This window comes from Panicum virgatum, chromosome 8N, assembly GCF_016808335.1.
Source record: "Panicum virgatum strain AP13 chromosome 8N, P.virgatum_v5, whole genome shotgun sequence".
Taxonomy (NCBI): domain Eukaryota; kingdom Viridiplantae; phylum Streptophyta; class Magnoliopsida; order Poales; family Poaceae; genus Panicum; species Panicum virgatum.
Window position 1 is genome coordinate 41,803,651 of NC_053152.1, and position 18,555 is coordinate 41,822,205.

Here is an 18,555-nt window from a genome sequence, read left to right on the forward strand (position 1 = left end):
AGGTTTCTCTTGGACACTTTGAAAGCACACTTGACACATTTGAGCTGGTCTTCCCCTCTCTCACACACTCTTTGCTTAGGGATTGCATTCTTGTGAGTATGAGAGCTTCCTGGTGCATTGCATCAAGAGTTTGAGCTTTGTGGCACTAGGGAAACTTCAAGCAAGCGTCATCGACTTTTTACTCTTGGGAGTTGCCGCTCCCTAGACGGCTTGGAGGAGTTGATTTCGTGGAGCTCTCTAAGAAGATTGTTGAGAAGCCCCGAAATTGGTTGTGAGAGGTCTTGTGCTCACCTCACCGGAGTGGTGAAGAGCAACTCTAGTGGAATCAACGTTTGGAGCGGTTCATTGATTCGAGCCGGCTCAAGATCAAGAGATTTCTTGATAGAGGAGCAGTTGACTCTTTGAATCCACCTCAACGAGGATTAGGGGTGACCGTCAAGTCATCGACATCACGGGATAAATTTCTTGTGTCAAGCTCGGTTATTTCTCTTTAATTCTAGCATTTACTTTGAGCACTTTATTTTACTAGAGCTTGAATTGTATCTTGTCATCCTAGGTTGCAAACCCAAACTAGAGATAGTTGTAGCAAGACATAGGGTTCTCTTGTGTTACTAATTAGATTTCCTTAGTGTTTGTGATTTTAGTTTTAAACCGCCTATTTACCCCCCCTCTAGTCGGTGTTTTTGATCCTGCACCCTCTTCTTCCTTTGCTTCATCCACCTACACAGTGCAGATCTGTGCTTCCATGTGATTGAGTTATTATTTTCCCGATGCCCGAGATGTACCTTTCAAATAGTTTATTGATCTCCTTTTTTGTGCTCTATGCATGTGTTTAGACTATTGATTATGCCATGCTATGTTGCTTTTACTAGATTATTCTATGCACTGTGCTGCTGGTGCCATGATTGCGATCAGTATGATGCCTAAATTCCTAGTGAGTAGTGACCTCTTGCCATTTTTTTACTATTGATTACATGTACTGGCTGTTTGCTAAAGTGCTAATCATTTTTTACTACTTGGTAGTGCCTATAGTGACCTGTGTAATTAGAATTTAGTTGTTACTTTACTTTTCTTTGCATGCAGTACCAGCCAACAGGAAAAATGGCTAGTCCACCTTCTGTCAACAATGAAAACTATGATCCAAAGACTGATCAAGCAAGAAAGACTAGGTCTAATGATCCAGGCTGGAAGTATGGTTATTGGGCAAACCTTGAAAATCGAGTTCAGGTGACATGCACCCTTTGTGACATCATAGTTTGTGGAGGGATAAAAAGTTTGAAGCAGCATCTAGCATGTGGCTATGGAGATGTCAAAATGTGTGCAAAGACCACTACTGCAATTAGAAAAGAGATGAGAGATTACTTGGATGGACACAAGAGGAGAAGGCCACTGTTCCTAGAAGATGATGAGCAGCAAGAGCATGAAGATGTGGTGGTGGTGGAAGCACGTCCAGCTGAATCTGTTCAAGTTCAAGTGGGTGCACCTGAAGAATCTCAAGCCTCCAAGGTGCAGCCAAGTTTAGGGACTGCATTCAAACAAAGGTGTGCAGCCTATTTATCTAAGGCTCCAACAGTAAGCAAGACCAAGGCAACACCAAAGGGGAACAAGTCAATTATTGAGATGCTTCGAAAATCACCTGAAGAAATGGTTGATGAAAGGCGTAAAGGCTGTTCTGAACCAACAATTCCAGCCAAGATGAAGACTCTAGAGGAGAAGCTCTATGTGGATATGCAGGGGGCTTTGTGGTTCTATGAGTTGATGAAAGGCGTAAAGGCTGTTCTCAACCAACAATTCTAGCCAAGATGAAGACCCCAGAGGAGAATCTCTATGTGGATATGCAGGGGGCTTTGTGGTTCTATGAGTGTGGTGTACCTTTTAATGCAGCATTAGCAGCAGCAAGACAATTTCAGATTGCAGTGAGGCAACCGCGCAGTTCGATTCAGGTTATGTGCCTCCTTCTCCTTATCAGCTTGGGGAACCATTACTTAAGGAATTTGTGTAATTGACCAGTGATGCGAGGAAGGAACATGAGCAAGCATGGAAGCATTATGGCTGCATGCTTATGTCAGATGGATGGCTGATAGGAGGGGCCGACATTTGATCAACTTTCTTGTGAACAGCCCAGAGGGGACTTACTTCTTGGAGTCTGTTGATGCATCAGTTGAGGTTCAATATGCATTTATGCTTGATTTGCTAGAGAAGAATATTGAGGAGATTGGGAAAGACATTGTGGTTCAAGTTATCATCGATAATGGTGCTAACTACAAGGCAGCTGGTAGGATTCTAATGGATAGGATTCCTACACTTTTTTGGAGCTCATGTGCTGTGCATTGCTTGGACCTTATGCTGGAAGACATGGGCAAATTGCATCCATTTCAGAAGATCATTGGACGAGCAAGACGTGTCACAACTTTCATCTATAGGCATGGGAGAATTCTTAGTTTAATGAGAGAGAAGATAGGTGGGGCTGATCTTGTGAGACCTGTAGCAACTCGTTTTGCCACTTCTTTCCTCACTCTGAAGAGTTTACACAAGCACAAGGATTCTTTGAAGGCTTTAGTTCTGAGTGAAGAATGGATTGGGAACAAATTGGCAAAAACTGCAGCCGATGCGGAAGTGCATGACACTGTGCTCTCGGTGGAGTTCTGGAATGCAGTTGAAGATTGCTTTAGAGCTTCAGCCCCACTCCGTATTGTTCTTAGGGTGGTTGATGGTGATGAGAAGCCTGTAATGCCGGATGTGACAACACTAATGAATCATGCAAAAGAGAAGATCAAGCTGAGCTTCATTGTTGACAATAAGAAAGTTTTGCTCAAGAAAATCATGGAAATCATTGAGAAATGTTGGATGAAATAGATCGACCATCCTTTGTATGGGGCTGCATTGTATTTGAATCCAGGAAAGTTTGTAAGGATCACCGAGGTGTCCGACCCTAGAGGGGGAGGGGGCGAATAGGGTCGCTAATCGCTTTTTAACCTAGGGCTCAAACTACTTGCATAAGATAAACCTAACACGTCCTATACATGCTAGTAATGACTAAGGTTTATCTTTGCTACTCTCTACTTACCCCAAAATACTTGCAACCTATAACCAATCATAAACAAACTAACTAGGAAAGTAAAGGCACGCAAGATAAAGTAAATGCGGAAATGTAATATGGTAAGTAAAGAGGTAAGTGCAAGAGGGATGCAAACTCCCGAGTAGACACGGTCATGTAACGTGGTTCGGCACAAACGCCTACGTCCACAGGACACCGAGGCTCTTCCGATCACCGTCTTGCACTACGCCACCAAGGCGATGCCGGCAAGCAAAGGCAAGTGCCCACAAGACACCGAGTCTCGTGCACCGCCATCGTCTCTCTCGGTCACCCAGCCGAAATCCACTACGGAGCTTCTCCACCAAGGTGGGGGTCTCCTCTTCCCCCGCACAAAGTGTCGTTGCCACTCCACACCAAGTTGGAGGGTCACACGACGGATCACAAGGATTGCTTGCCGCAGCAAGACTTCTCTCAAGGGAGCTCTCGCAAGAACTAATCCCTATTACAAGCACTAAGCACTCTCACAAGTGTGCTTAACCCTATATGATGTACAATGAAGCTCTAAGGTGGTTGGAGATGATCTTTGGCTCTTGTATACTTCCTTGGTCTCCAGCACCCTCAAATGAGCCGTGGGGTGGCATATATATAGCCCACACACCCCAAACTAGCCGTTGGAAAAAGACTGACAAAAAGCGCTATCACCGGTTAAACCGATGCTCCCATTTTTGTCATCACCGGATTAACCGGTGAGTGCATTTTCCAACTAGCCGTTATACTTCAACGGCTACCTCAATCGACCGACGTAATCAACCGATGCAGCGTCGGTTTAACTGGTGAGTGTAGTTGCTGAAAAACTAACTCTCTGGACAACTGCACCGGCGTTCACCAATATCTAGCATCGGTTCATCCGGTGTATAGATTTTGCCTCAGCTGCTGAGTTCATTGCACCGACGTATTCAACTTTCCTGGCGTCGGTTCAACCGGTGTTACCTAAACTCCCAGACGTGCTCCAAGTCAATGCACCGACGTATGTAATTTTCTTAGCGTCGGTTCAACCGGTGATACTAAAATATCTCTGTCTTGATTGTTTTGACTTGGTTTCTTCACGGTCTCTTCAATCTTCGAATCTTCGAACCACCGTAGGGGCGGCCCTTCGGGCCTTGCTACGCCTATCTTCTCTTTGTCATCACTTGAACCTAAAAGTCTGAGAATGGTCATCTTAACAATCATATTAGTCCAAGTGTTGTGTTGTCTATGTCAATCACCAAAATATTATATTGAAATATGGCATGAGAGGCCATTTTCACTACAAAGTTACATCCTCTCATACGAGATCATGAGGATGCCGCTGTTGGGCAGCTAAGAGGTTATTTTCTTGATGTGCTTGGAAGAATGGTGGAGGATGAAGAAACTAGAAGCAAGATTGATGCACAATCCTTGGACTATGAAGCCCTTAGAGGAGAGGCATTCTCAAACAAATTGGCCAAGCAAAACCTTGAGACAAACATCCCTCGTAAGTGTTGTATGCAATTTCATATCCAAAAAATTCTAGCAAATTTATTTTTATTCCCAATTGCTAATATTTGTTTTAATTTGACAATATAGTTGATTGGTGGCGCTCTTATGGTGGTCGTGCTATTAAGATTCAAAGGTTTGCTAGAAGAATTGTTAGTCTTTGTGCAGCATCATCTGGCTTTGAGAGAAACTAGAGTACATTTGAGTTTGTGATACTAATTTTCTTGCTCAATTTGAGTTCATAATTTTAGCCAATTAATTACTATTTGTTTGTTGTCTTCCCATTGTTCTTTTGTAGATCCATACAAAGAAAAGAAATAGGTTGTTGCAGAAGAGATTGAATGCTAGTCTTTGTTCCCTATAATCGGAAGATGAAGACTAGGTTTCAAATAAGGCGTGAGAAAAAAGGGAAAAGTTTTGACCCTTTAGTCATTGAGGAGTTTGATTGGGACAATGAGTGGGCTGACTCCTGTTATGTTCAACCTCAAGGTGCTCGTGGGTGTGACCTTGGTGAGAATGAATATGGTCTTACATGGGAACTTGTTGCTGAAGCTGTAGGTGCATCAAGCTCATTGCGAGGCCACAATTTACCAAGGAGAGCCAACAACAAGCGTGCAAGAAGTGGGCATCCAAGGCTAGTTGAAGAAGACTCAAGCTCAGCTAATGAAGAAGAAGATCCACATGATGATGCTTATGTGAGCGACTGTGATGATGCTCCCAATGGCTCTAGTGGCGATGCAGAAAACATGGAGGCTACAAACATCCCGGATGAGTTTGATGATGGATATTGACTGCTGAGGCTTGAGAGTAGGCTGCTAGCAGATTTCAGATCTGCACTAAAGCTACTTTTGTTTGTGGCTGTTGACTACTCGTAGTTATGCCACTAAGACTCTAGTTCATGTTTGTGGAACATTTGTAATGTGGCTGTGGACTGCTATTATTTATGCCACTAGTATCTATGACTCTAAGGGTCTAGGCTTGTGGACTGATTTAATGATGTTTTGCTACCTGTGTGCTGTTACTCGATCCCAAGTTACCCAATTTACATCTGTTATTATTGTTGGGTTGTGTCCATGATTCCTAGTGTTGCTGAATTTCTTTTTGTACTTGCAGCTTGTTGCCTGGGAAAAGAAAAGAAAGTTCAGTTCATACAAAGGTATTTCATTTGAATGCATCATCCTTTATTCATTTGATTATTGATTACAAAGTATTTGTCTTACACAATTACATTCATCCATGTTGAAACCTTAAGGGGATGCATGCTACATGGAACAAGCCAACAAGGGCTGCTGGAAAGAGGAGGATCAATGGTACATGTGCTCCAGAACAGGAAGCGAAAAGGTATGTATGTGAATGTTTGTGCTACCTCATTCCAGATGAGGGTATGTGTATGGCGTCGCCTCACCGCGTGCCTTATTCGCCTAGGCGTCCGGAAGGGGGTGGGTCGCCGCACCTCGCCTTTCTGCCATAAAAACCATGGTCACAAGCAACCCAAACTTTGCATTCAAGACCTCTAGTTTCGTGAGTGACTTTTACCACCCCATCTATACAATACATGTGACCCTAGATAGGATGCTTTCCTCTTGAACTACCCTATGGAGGAGGATCCTTTAGTCCCTAGTGATAGCACCAACCAAAACTAAAAGGTCCTTTAGTCCCTGTTGATTGCACAAACCGGGGTTAAAAGTATAGACTCTTAGTCTGGTTGGTGATACAAACTGGGTCTAAAGATCCCTCTCGCCCCCTAGCCGTTCGACCTACGACTAATGCCTATATTAGTCTAGGACCAACATCGACAGAAACAAATATCAGAGATTGAAGACTATTTCTATAGTATGGGTCATCCTAATAATATGTCGGCTTGCATGTTTTATCCTTGAGATTGATTGTGATACAAGGCTCTTCTATCTCATTGGTTGTCATGTGAAGTTGACAAGTCTGATTTTTTCTTGTGATAAGTGATCCATTGATTTTCGCGCGCTTCTAATGGCAACCACATGGACCATCTGTGTCTGCAATGCCAACCGATAACTAGTTGCGTTATCCATTATTTTCATGCCAACACATTCTCCACAACATAATGAACTTAATTAATGCCGTCACCTCGAGCTCACCCTCACCATTGATCTGCCACCTCGCTGCTCCTCCTTGTCGTCTTGCAGCCGCCCGAGCTCCTCCTAGGTAGGGAACCTCCCAGACCCCTTTCAGTGTTTTTACCGCCAGCCTACCTAGGGATACCTTAAGATAGAAGATTGTTTGGTGAGGGATCGCCGGATCTAGAATTTGAAGATAAACGCGATGACATAAGACACAGATTTAGACAGGTTCGGACTGCCAAAGTAGCGTAATACCCTACGTTCTGTTTTAGATTTTGTATATTGCGCCCTGCGCTGGGGTGTTGTATTGCCTATTGGCTGCTCTATTGAGCTTGCTGATCTATCCTTTATATACTCTAGGGTGGGATACTAGTCAGTTAGAAGGTAGGAGTATAAGAAGAATTACAAAGTAGAGTCCTAGTAAGATTACGGAGGAATCCTAGTACGAGTCTGACTTCTTTCTTCCTTGAGGGTATCCGGAGATCTTTTACCCAAAATTCTTGAACACCGGGTTTAGTTTATTTGTTGGGTAGAAGTGCTTAGCTGCATATTGTCTTGGGACGGTATTGTCACAAACTTTTGAGAGTATTAATCATCACTTTATTTGTTATTAATATATGGATAATTACAAGATCATATGTTTAATCGGAACATTGAGAACCACCCAAAAAAGCAGTACAACCACAATTGTCACATGGCTCTGACCTTAGCCAAATAATTAGACGTGTAGTTGATTGATGGTCTTACCGAAAGGACAATGAGGGGGTCAGTGTTGGGGTATAGTCCGGTCCTCTTGGGGTAGCAGCCATTGCTAAGGTGCTGATCATTTAGATAGGCTATGACCCACCTCACTATTGAAACTCTAGCGGACCATTAGTTATATCTTTGTAAAGGCTTCATAGTGATCTTCATATTTCTCTGTAAAGGCTTCATAGTGGATCCCTACCACTCACCTCGGAAGTGTTTAATAGGCTAGCTACCTCGGACATCAAGGTAGACACAAATTGTGGGTAAAGTGTACAACCTCTGCAGAGTGAAAACTGATATATCAACTGTTCTCACAGTTACGAGTGGCTTGGACCCTCACATGATAATCAAACTTGATCTTAGGGCCAACTTAGTGAAGGTCAAATGAAGGTTTTGGAACTTGTTACTCTTGGTGTTTGATGGCACCTAGATGGTCATGTTGACCTGGATGCTCTTGGTTAGCTCCTGGAGTTTGTGGGAGCCCCAAGAAAAAGAAGATTGTATGCAGTATGAACTTTTACTTTATTGTCAAATTTTAATAAGAATCATTGTTTGTCTTGAAAATAAGTATATTGCAGGTATCCTTTTAGATCATGCATGGAGAACTGACCCTGCAAATAACAAGTAGCAATACTGTAGCTGAATGACACGTAGTATTAAAAGGAATTATCTATTCCTCCAAAGAAAACTAGCTCGAAACTTCTACCAAAACTGTAGAAACCAGTCGATACAACTGATACACGCTGTATAAGATAATGACGGCAAGAATACGAAAATCGGTACGAAAATTAGTTCACGTAAGGCATATTGTTTTTAAATCCACAACTGCAAAAATGTAAGTCTGCATTGGTATTCATGTTCTCTACATTTATTCAGAGTTGTTCAGTGTTTTTATTCTTTTACATGTCATGCTCGACTACACACTAACCTGCACTTTGTTCGCAATAGGTTCTGAACCCTTCTGAGACTTTTCTGAACATTGTTGTTGATCATCCGTAAGAGAAAAAATCATGAACACCATTAGTTTCTTTATTTTTCAGTCACATGGGAGGTAATTCATTGTACCAACCAATTGATAGATCTGTTGAATGCACATCATCGGCACTACAAACTCTGGCCATGTTCAGGGAGCTGTACCCAGGATACCGCGATGAAGAGATAGAAAAATGCATTAAAGGAGGATCCAAGTTTATTGAGAACAAACAGCGAAAGGATGGCGCATGGTCATATCAAAATCTTGTTTAATGTGTTATGCCTAAATTATTCAAACATATCATGTATATATGTAGCAATAACTTGGTTCATCATTATCTAACAGGTTTGGCAGTTGGGGTGTGTGTTTTACTAACGGGACATTATTTGCGGTAAAAGGGTTAGTTTCTGCTGGAAGAACTTACGAAAACAGTTCTTCCATCAGGAAAGCATGCAGCTTTCTGTTGTCAAAGCAGTTAAGCACAGGGGGATGGGGAGAGACTTATCCTTCTAGTGCAAACGCGGTAATTCTTGATCTCTTATCTGACCCTGAGCTTGTTTGAGGATTTTCTGTGCCATGTTTGGTAGTTAGGTGTTTGCCTGACAAGCAAAATTTAAGATTTGATCCCTGAGCAAGTTTCAAATCTGAGCATCTGATCTGTTTCCGTGTCTCTAGTACATTTATTAGTTGAACTTTAATAAATTGTATCATTTTGTGATGGTTTCATAACAAACATTTGCCAGGTTTATGCAGGGACTGGACGTCCTCATGCAGTGAACACTGCATGGGCAATGCTCTCTTTGATTTATGCTGGGCAGGTATACATCGCACATTGGACATTGCAATACATTATAAATGGAACTATTCTGATGTCGATTTTTTTTAATTTCATACTGTGGGCAAAGCAGGTTGAACGGGATCCAGAACCCCTGTATCGTGCTGCAAAAGAATTGATCAATATGCAGCTAGAGTCAGGCGAGTTTCCCCAGCAAGTAAGTCTTATGAGTTGGGAATTTCACCTTATTTTTTCACAAAAAAAAGTTTATCTTTCTACCAACAGTAGGTTTATCACTAATAATAGTCAGAATATATGTAATGAAAAATCTTACTGTTTCGTCCCTACTATAAATGGTCAGAAAAGGCACATATATTGTAAATATTCCTTTTTTCTGTATAATCACATATGCATAAGTCGAGTCATCATCTGTGCAGTAGTAGTGTGCATCACTTATCGCCCTTCCATATGAGTTTGTGCTAGTGCCCTGTAGATTCTACAGTTGAACCATTGCTTCTGCCATGCCTCAAGATATATGGTTTAGTTACTTAGCTGTGTTTGACCTCAAATAATGCAGGAACACGTTGGAAGCTTCAATTGCTCCTTTTACTTCAACTATGGCAACTACCGCAACTTGTTTCCCATTTGGGCTCTTGGAGAGTTTCGGAGTCGACTTCTTGCAGAAAAGAAGAGAAACAATGGGCATGATTAATTTTTCTCCTGCTCGAATCCACTGCAGGAAGGGGGTAATTAAATGTACATGCAAGATTTGCAACTCTTTCAAGAAAAATGCCCACAGGCACACTATGATTATGATGTATGATCCAAAGAAAATACAGTCCTTGATATGTGTATCCTTCGCAAAATGGAGTAGCTGTTAGCGCTAGTCTTGTTAATTACATGAGGCCGTAAGGTGTGTATGTATGTGTTTTACTTTGAAAAATTTTCCTCAACGCCATCCATACTTTACCAAGCCCTTATATGCCGTTGAAAATATAGCATTCCCTTATGTGTTATTGTTTCAATTTGTCTTTTTTTTAGGGGTCAATGGAGGAGGAGAGGATTCCCCACCTGAATTTTATTTAAAAGTGGCCCTGACTGACCAGATGGAGCAAACTTTATGGTTTGTTTTACATTGCCAAAGAAAAAAGAGAGCACCAGTGACCGCCTAGACTTTCACCGTGTTCGGCAGGCTGGAGCTGGAGGCTGGAGCTGGAGTGCTGTGAGAGAAAAACACTGTTCGGCAGACTGGAGCTGGAGGCTGGAGCCGGAGGAACGTGAGAAAGAAAAACTGTAGAGCTGGTGGGCTGCTCACCAGCCGAACACAGGCTTTGTTTCAATTTGTTCATTCCCTGTTGAGCTGCTTTACCAGCGTCGGATCGCAGATCAACGAACAAGATTAACCTGACGCTGCCACGTTGATGAGGGGGGCGGTAGCGGCTCTAACCGCTCGCGCTGTGCATAGGCGGTATAGAGCGTTGCGAGCTGCTCCCTCCCTCCCTAAATATTAATAATTATATAATTATTGATTTATATAAAAATGATTTTGATTAATTTTATATAAAAATATTAATATTTATGATACGTAATTGATATCATTTGATAGATTTTTTAATTTATTTTTTTAATAAATTTATTTGGAGATATAAATAGTGCATGTATTTTCTATAAATTGAGTTAAATTCGTAACACGAAAAACGATAAATAATAAGTGACAGAGGGAGTAGAGGCTACAGCATAGGGGACGAGATGTTGGGGGTCGTGACCCGGGCAACAGCGGCGGAGACTGCAGGCCGCACACGGCGGGGGCGCGCGAGCTACGGTGCAGGTGAGATTTTTTATTTTTATTTTTAAATTATTTATTTTTTTGATTTTTCAAAATATATATTTTAGTTTTTTTTTTGTAGATCTGGCCTCCAGTCGCCAGTTCAACTAGCGGTAAGAGCTTACCGCCGTGCACTGTAGCGATGCTATCGACAGTTCACCCGACGGAATTTTTTAGACCTAGACAGCTCACTTTCAAAAAATCATAAATAATTTATATGAATTTGGATGGAGATAAACTTTATATAAAAATGTAGATCTCGAAGAGATCTACAACTTTGTAGTTCTAACTTTTTTTATTTGGAACCATCTTGGAGCTCAAATAATCGACGCAAATTTCAGATCTAAAATTTAAATTTTGGTATGAACACTGGACAGCACACCTTCAAAAAATCATAATTAATTTATATGTATTCGTATGGAGATAAACTTTTTATATAAATTGTAGATCTCGACGAGATCTACAACTTTGTAGTTCAAATTTTTTTCATTTGGAGCCATCTTGGTGCTCAAATAAAATATAAATGCCCAGGAGCATAGTTTACTGTACATGTGACGCAGCGGGGCAAGACGGTGGCCACGCGTGGGCGTGGGCCGCCGGAGCAGCGAGTGGCACGGCCGCGAGGAAGGATCTTGGTTTGCTCGACCTCGACGCCTCGGTCCTCTATCTTGGGTTCCTAGGTCTGTCAAGACAAGGCGAGATGAGCAGAGGCGGCTGGCGAGCGGCAGCGCCGGCAGGCAAAGGCTATGAACGGAGCAAACGGAAGTGGCATGGAAGGGATGGAAGATCAAAATTTAATAGCAAACAACGAAATACTATATTTTTGATGGTATAGAACGAACGAGTGTAAATTTTAGTTGGATTTTTTTTGGAACTTCCTCTTTCACGGTGGCGTGGTAGGCACGTGGTTTCTCCACTGACCAACTGATTACGTGGTTTCCCCTCGCCTAGCAATGTTCATCCGAAGTGGTAGGCTATTTTGTGCCAATCTCCATAAGAATTGTTTGATCTTGGGAACACAGTCCACTTTCCACAAGGAGTTCCAGAATTTGTTCTCAGTACCTTGCTCCCGGTTGAACTCGATTCTCCCGGTTGCCGTTCTTTCTCCTGCTCCCTTTTGTCCACTAGTACGTGATATGCTGATTTGACAGAGAAAAGTCCTCTCGAATCATAATGCCAGGCCAGTGAATCCTCGTGGCCTTGTTTCACCGGGATGGCTAGAATATTAATCACATCCTCCTCCCAGAAAATTCCACGTACTAGTTCCTCATCCCAGCAACCAGTGTACGAATCAATAACTCTGAAACTTTATTCAGAAGTATCCTCCCCTTCGGCGTAATAGGCCTTCTTCCCTTCCCACTTGGGATCCATGGGTCATTCCATATATTGATTTGTGATCCATCTCCAACTCGCGACACCAGCCCCTCCTTCAGAGCTTGAAAGCCACGCAGAATACTTCTCCAAGAATAAGAGATGCTTGGTTTTTCCTTAGCTGTAAGCAGTGACGGATCTAGAAATAATTAAAAGAGGGGCTGATTTCTTCTTCCTCTCCTTCCTTTTCTTCTTCCTCCCCTTCTTTCTCATTATTTCTTCTAAAAATTAGAGGAGGGGCTCAAGGGGGGCTCCATTGTTTTTTCGGGTCTAGGGGGCTGGAGGCCGCCTAGACCCGGTGCTAGATCCGCCCCTGGCTGTAAGAGGGTCACCATTTGAGTAATACTTTGCCTTCAGGACTTGGGCACATAAAGATTCAGAAGCTGTGAGTAATCTCCAGCCTTGCCGAGCAAGCATCACTAGATTAAACAAATGCAGATCTCTATGGCCCAGACCTCCTTTTTCCTTTCTGCTACACAACATGTCCCATGACAGCCAATGCATTTTGTTTTCTTTTTCTTGTTGCGACCACCAATATCGACAGATCAACCTTCCAATATCATCACACAGGCCTTTTGTCAAGTCAAAGCATGACATTGCATAGGTCGGGATAGCCTGTGCTACTGCCTTTATCAACACATCTTTCCCAGAAGTTCGTAAGTGTTGGAAACAACTGAACCTTGAGGAAGTGCGTCTGAACATGCTTCCATTGGCTTCGGCAAGGGAGGTGATTCAGGCTATGCTTTGTCTGAAACGAGACAAACAGAAGCTAGTGATCCGCCTGTGTGGGCTTGGTGGATGGAAAGAAACAAGGCCAATGCAGGAGGAAGAAGGCCGTCTGTTGAGGAAATTGCTAGTAGGGCTATGGTCTTCTCATCTGAAATTTTCCAGCAGCAAAAGGGGGATTGAGGGTGGCATCAGTGCAAGGAACTGAAACCAAATGGGGTGGAAACCACCACCACCTGATATTCTTAAGATCAATTCCGATGGTGCTTTCCGGGAGAAAGATAAGACAGGTGCTTGAAGTTTTGTGGTGCGTGATAGTGATGGCCATGGCATTCTAGCAGGTTCTGGCCGACTATGGGCAGTGCATGATGCACTATCAGCTGAAGGAGAGGCCTGCCTAATGGCCCTGAAGACAGCGATATAAGTTGGGATATCTCGAGTTATTATAGAAACTGACTCGCTGAACCTGATCACAGCAATCCAATCAGGATCTTTCGATCTCGCACCAGTGGGAGTTATCTTCAAGGAGATTCGGGGGGGTGTTAGCGTTGCATTTTGTTCCTCTTAAATTTACCCAGGTTCCATGTGTTTGTAATCGTATCGCTCATGAACTGGCTCATTCTGGTTTGGTAAGGGACCCGGATCAACAAGCCATTTGGTCTGATCCCCTCCCGAATTTTGTATTGTCGCTGTTGGATAGCGATTATGTTGGATCGTGATTATGTTGATCCAGAGTTTGGTGAATAAAGAATGAACAAATTCCCTCAAAAAAAGAAGCAAGAAGACATTCAACATACATACATACATGTCAAAACCTGTAATGCATTATCATTTAAAAACCTCTAATGCATTGCAGTTTTTTTTTGAGAATCACACAGTACAACGGAGACGCCCACAACACGCACACACACTCACACCCTATGAATACACGTACACAAATCCTACCCCTATAAGCACCTCCGAAGGACTGAGCACCGGCAGATCTGAAGATTCTCGAAGTCACCACTGGCGCCTCGTCGTCGACGGGAACATCGCTTACCACTTAACGTGTAACACCGGTAAATCCTAGGAAAATCCCAGGAAAAGGTGCGAGCACCTGGATTTGAACCCTGGTGGGTAGCGTCCCACTGGACCGTCCTACCATTGGACTACAAGCCAATTCGCCTCTAATGCATTGCAGTTGTGACAAAGTAAACCTTGAATGCACTTTAGCTGCAACCATTCTGGCCGTGCACAAATTGTTTGAGTTTGCGTTGCACACCTCGCTCCTGGCTTCCTACCTCGCTCGCTATTAATTGGATCACTACCTCACTGACTCGCTGCTTAGGCTTCCCTGTCACCCTATGCACTACTACGAAAAGGACTTTTAAGTTGGGATAAATTTTAGGAAACGCTACGCTAGCGATAAGGATCTCATGCAAGAGATGATCATGGAGCGTTACCCCTCGACGCGCAGTGCAGCGGAAGATGCGTTGGAGTAGACTTGTCCAACGTAGGCGCGCGTCAATGAAGAGGAAGTAGATCGCAGCTCGCGGTTCCTCCTCCTAATCCCGCCGATCAACACCACAGCAATGCAGCGGCGCCTCCTCGGAGTCCACACATACGGAGCGAGAACGTCGTGCGCCGGTGTGCTAGCACCGCGCGCGCGGCTAGAGTTTCGTGGAGAGGTAGAGGGGGCAGCGGCTAGGGCTTGTCACGTGTAGATTATGGCGCCCACCTCCCCGCCCCTCTATTTATAGACCCCGCTAATGGGTTGTCATGCCGGAAGTCTATTAGGGTTCTAATCCTACTCGGATCATATCCGGCCCACGAGTGATTGGCTTAAGGGCACAACCCAACAATCTCCTACTTGCACTAGAGACAATCACATAGGCAAGTTTTCGTTCCAACCCGTTAAGTGTGTGACCCGTAAGGTTTATGTGTGAGTAGCTGTGTTGCAAGAACCATTCTTACATCACTAATCAGTAGAGGTACCTAGCAGGGCGTACTGACTCCCACACACACGTAAAGATCATATCGGCCAAACCTTTTGATAAACGCATTTACTAATCCCTTTGCCTCAGGATACCAGTCAAGCTCAAGGCGAGTCTTGTGCCACCCTTGTGATAGCTTGACCACTTAACTCGATCTTGCAGCGGATTACAATTTATGACTAACCTTTTAGTCACTTTGTGATTAACTATTTAATCACTTTGGCATGGCCATGCACTTTCTTAATCCAACCGCATCGAGGGCCCAGAGATATCTCTCTGGTCATCTAGGAGGGGCAAATTCCATTTTGATCCGCACACATCCCATTCCATGTTTCATGATACACCCATAGACTACTTTTATAGCCACCCAGTTACGGAGTGGTGTTTGGCAGCTCTAAAGTGCACCATTACGCACAGTGAGAAACAATGGCTATCTTAGGTCTAAGGATTCAGTAGGTATATCACTCGAGACCATCTGATGGCACATTTAAGATAACTACCTCTGCAGTGTCTCGAGGTGGGTCAATCTACTTGTTAATTAATGTAAATAATTATCATCCAGGGAACGAATAACATTTTATTAAAACACAAACTTAGACATGATTACAATAATCTCCCACTCACTCTATAGTCAATCATGCAAGTATCTAATACCCATGGAACTCATATGTGCCTCATGCTTCTGCTGTGAGAGGGGCTTCGTCAAGGGATCCGCAATGTTTAGATCCGTGTGCACCTTGCATATTTTCACATCACCTCTATCTATTATCTCTAGAATTAGGTAATAACGCCGCAGTATGTGCTTGGATTTTTTATGTGATCTAGGGTCCTTGGCTTGTGCAATGGCACCACTATTATCACAATAGAGGTCCATTGGACTGGACGCACTAGGTACAACCCCCAACTCAGAAACAAACTTTCTAATCCAAACAGCCTCCTTTGCAGCTTCCGAAGCTGCTATGTACTTGGCCTCTGTCGTAGAATCTCCCATCGTCTCTTGCTTGGAACTTTTCCAGCTCACCACTCCACCATTAAGGCAAAATACAAATCCAGATTGCGATCTGAAGTCGTCCTTGTCAGTTTAGAAGCTAGCATCGGTGTAACCATTTACAACGAGCTCCTCCTCACCTCCATAGACAAGAAACTTATCCTTAGTTCTTCTAAAGTATTTAAGGATATTCTTAGCTGCAGCCCAGTGAGCCTCTCCTAGGTTTGACTAGTATCTACTTGCAACACTTAGAGCATAGGCTACATCAGGGCGTGTACAAAGCATGGCGTACATGATGGATCCAATAGCCGTTGCATATGGAATCACATTCATCTTCGCTTGCTCATCAGGTGTCGACGGACACTGACTCTTGCAGAGACTAACACCATGTGACATCGGCAGAAAACCCTTCTTGGAATCCTACATATTGTATTTTTTCAATACTGTGTCAATATATGTATTTTGGCTTAATCCAATTAGCCTTTTCGATCTATTCCTATAGATCTTTATGCCCAAAATATGCGCTGCCTCTCCTAAATCTTTCATTGAGAAACTCTTTCTTAATGAAGATTTAACAGTCTCAAGCATTTGAATATTATTTCCGATCAGCAATATGTCATCAACATATAGAACCAGAAATACAAGTGCGCTCCCACTAGCCTTCTTGTAAACACAAGGCTCTTCTTCATTCTTGATGAAGCCAAACCCTTTGACTACTTCATCACAACGAAGATTTCAACTCCGAGATGCTTGCTTCAGTCCATAAATGGACTTCCGAAGTTCGAATATTTTTCTAGCATTTGTAGGATCGACAAAACCTTCAGGTTGTATCATATACACATCCTCACTAAGGTTTCCATTCAGGAAAGCCATTTTGACATCCATTTGCCATATCTCATAGTCATAAAATGCGGCAATAGCTAGAAGAATCCGAATAGACTTTAGCATTGCGACGGGCGAAAATGTTTCATCATAATCAACACCTTGAATCTGTTTAAACCCTTTCGCCACCAATCTCGCTTTATGGATGTGACATTTCCATCCATGTCTATCTTTTTCTTAAAAATCCACTTGCACTCCACAGGTCTAACACCTTTAATTGGATCAACCAAGTTCCAAACTTGATTGTCGTGCATGGATTCTATTTCGGATTTCATGGCTCCAAACCATTTCTCAGATTCTGGTCCCATTATTACGTCAGTATAGGTCTTTAGGCTCATCATTATCCAATAATAATACGTCGCGCTGCTCTGCGGTTAGGAGCGTGAACTTTTCAGGTGCGCGACGTGCCCTTAGAGACCTTCGTGGGGTTGGTTCTTCAACAACGGGTTCTGCAACTCCTTGTTCATCCCGTGATGGTTCAGTGGGGGCTGAAACCGTTTCAGGCACATCCTGAATTTCTTCAAGTTGCACCTTGTTCCCACTAACTCCTTTTGAGAGAAACTCTTTCTCTAAGAAGACACCATTGCGGGCAACAAACACTTTGCCTTCCGCTTGACTACAAAAATAATATCCTTTGGTTTCCCTCAGATACCCCACAAAGAAACACTTGTCTGATTTTGGAGTGAGTTTGTCTGACATCAAACATTTGACATAAGCATCACATCCCCAAACTTTAAGGAAAGACAATTCGGGATGTTTCCCAGTCCACATCTCATATGGTGTCTTTTCCACAGACTTAGTTGGAACCCGGTTCAGTGTGAACACTGCAGTTTCGAGAGCATAACCCCAAAAAGAAATTGGAAGATCAGCTTGGCTCATCATTGACCTTACCATGTCCAACAAGGTTCGGTTTCTCCGTTCAGAAACCCCATTCCACTGAGGTGTTCCAAGCGGAGTCCGCTGTGGAACAATTCCACATTGTTTCAAATGATCACCAAACTCGTGGCTTAAATATTCACCCCCATGATCAGATCATAGGAATTTAATTGTCTTGCCAAGTTGATTCTATACTTCATTTTGAAATTCCTTGAACTTTTCAAAGGATTCAGACTTGTTCCTCATTAAGTAAATATACCCATACCTACTGAAGTCATCGGTAAAAGTAATGAAGTACTGAAAACCACCCCTTGCAATCGAACTCATTGGTCCACATACATCAGTATGTACTAGTCCCAATAGGTCACTTGCCTTCTCACTTTGACCAGTGAAGGGTGTCTTAGTCATCTTCCCAAGTAGACAAGACTCACATGTGCCAATTGATTCAAAATCAAATGGACTCAGTAGACCATCCTAATGGAGCTGCTCTACATGCTTCTCATTTATGTGACCCAATCGACAATGCCAAATAGAAGTGGGATTCAAATCATTAGGACAAAGCCTTTTTGCATTAATATTACAGACATCTTTATCCTCAAGCTCAAGAACATATAAACCATTCACCAATGGACAAACTCCATAAAGTAAATCCTTATAATAAATTGAACAACACTTGTTCTTTATTACAATCTCATAACCATCAACTTCCTCCAAACATGAGGAAGAGATAATGTTCTTACTCAAAGCAGGAATGCAATAACAAATATTTAA

The 18,555-nt window shown here is 42.9% G+C and overlaps 2 protein-coding genes across 2 annotated transcripts; both read left to right on the top strand.

Annotated features, from left to right (window-relative positions):
• Window positions 1-2,037: 2,037 nt before the first annotated feature.
• On the top strand, window positions 2,038-2,856 carry LOC120685073. The gene has a single exon (XM_039966915.1). The coding sequence runs from the start codon at window positions 2,038-2,040 to the stop codon at window positions 2,854-2,856; it is 819 nt and encodes a 272-aa protein (XP_039822849.1).
• Window positions 2,857-9,112: 6,256 nt separating this feature from the next.
• LOC120684344 (achilleol B synthase-like) lies at window positions 9,113-10,096 on the top strand. The gene is made up of 3 exons (XM_039966209.1): window positions 9,113-9,186; window positions 9,277-9,360; window positions 9,721-10,096. The coding sequence occupies exons 1-3, from the start codon at window positions 9,160-9,162 to the stop codon at window positions 9,853-9,855; spliced, it is 246 nt and encodes an 81-aa protein (XP_039822143.1). The 5' UTR covers window positions 9,113-9,159; the 3' UTR covers window positions 9,856-10,096.
• The last annotated feature ends 8,459 nt before the right edge of the window (window positions 10,097-18,555 follow it).

Bases quoted from the DNA above. Each gene is read 5' to 3' on its own strand.
- LOC120684344 (XM_039966209.1), top strand. From the start codon at position 9,160: ATGCTCTCTTTGATTTATGCTGGGCAG. The intron at 9,187-9,276 runs GTATACATCGCA...TGGGCAAAGCAG, and splicing joins CTTTGATTTATGCTGGGCAG to GTTGAACGGGATCCAGAACC. The intron at 9,361-9,720 runs GTAAGTCTTATG...CAAATAATGCAG, and splicing joins CAGGCGAGTTTCCCCAGCAA to GAACACGTTGGAAGCTTCAA.
- LOC120685073 (XM_039966915.1), top strand. From the start codon at position 2,038: ATGGAAGCATTATGGCTGCATGCTTATGTCAGATGGATGGCTGATAGG.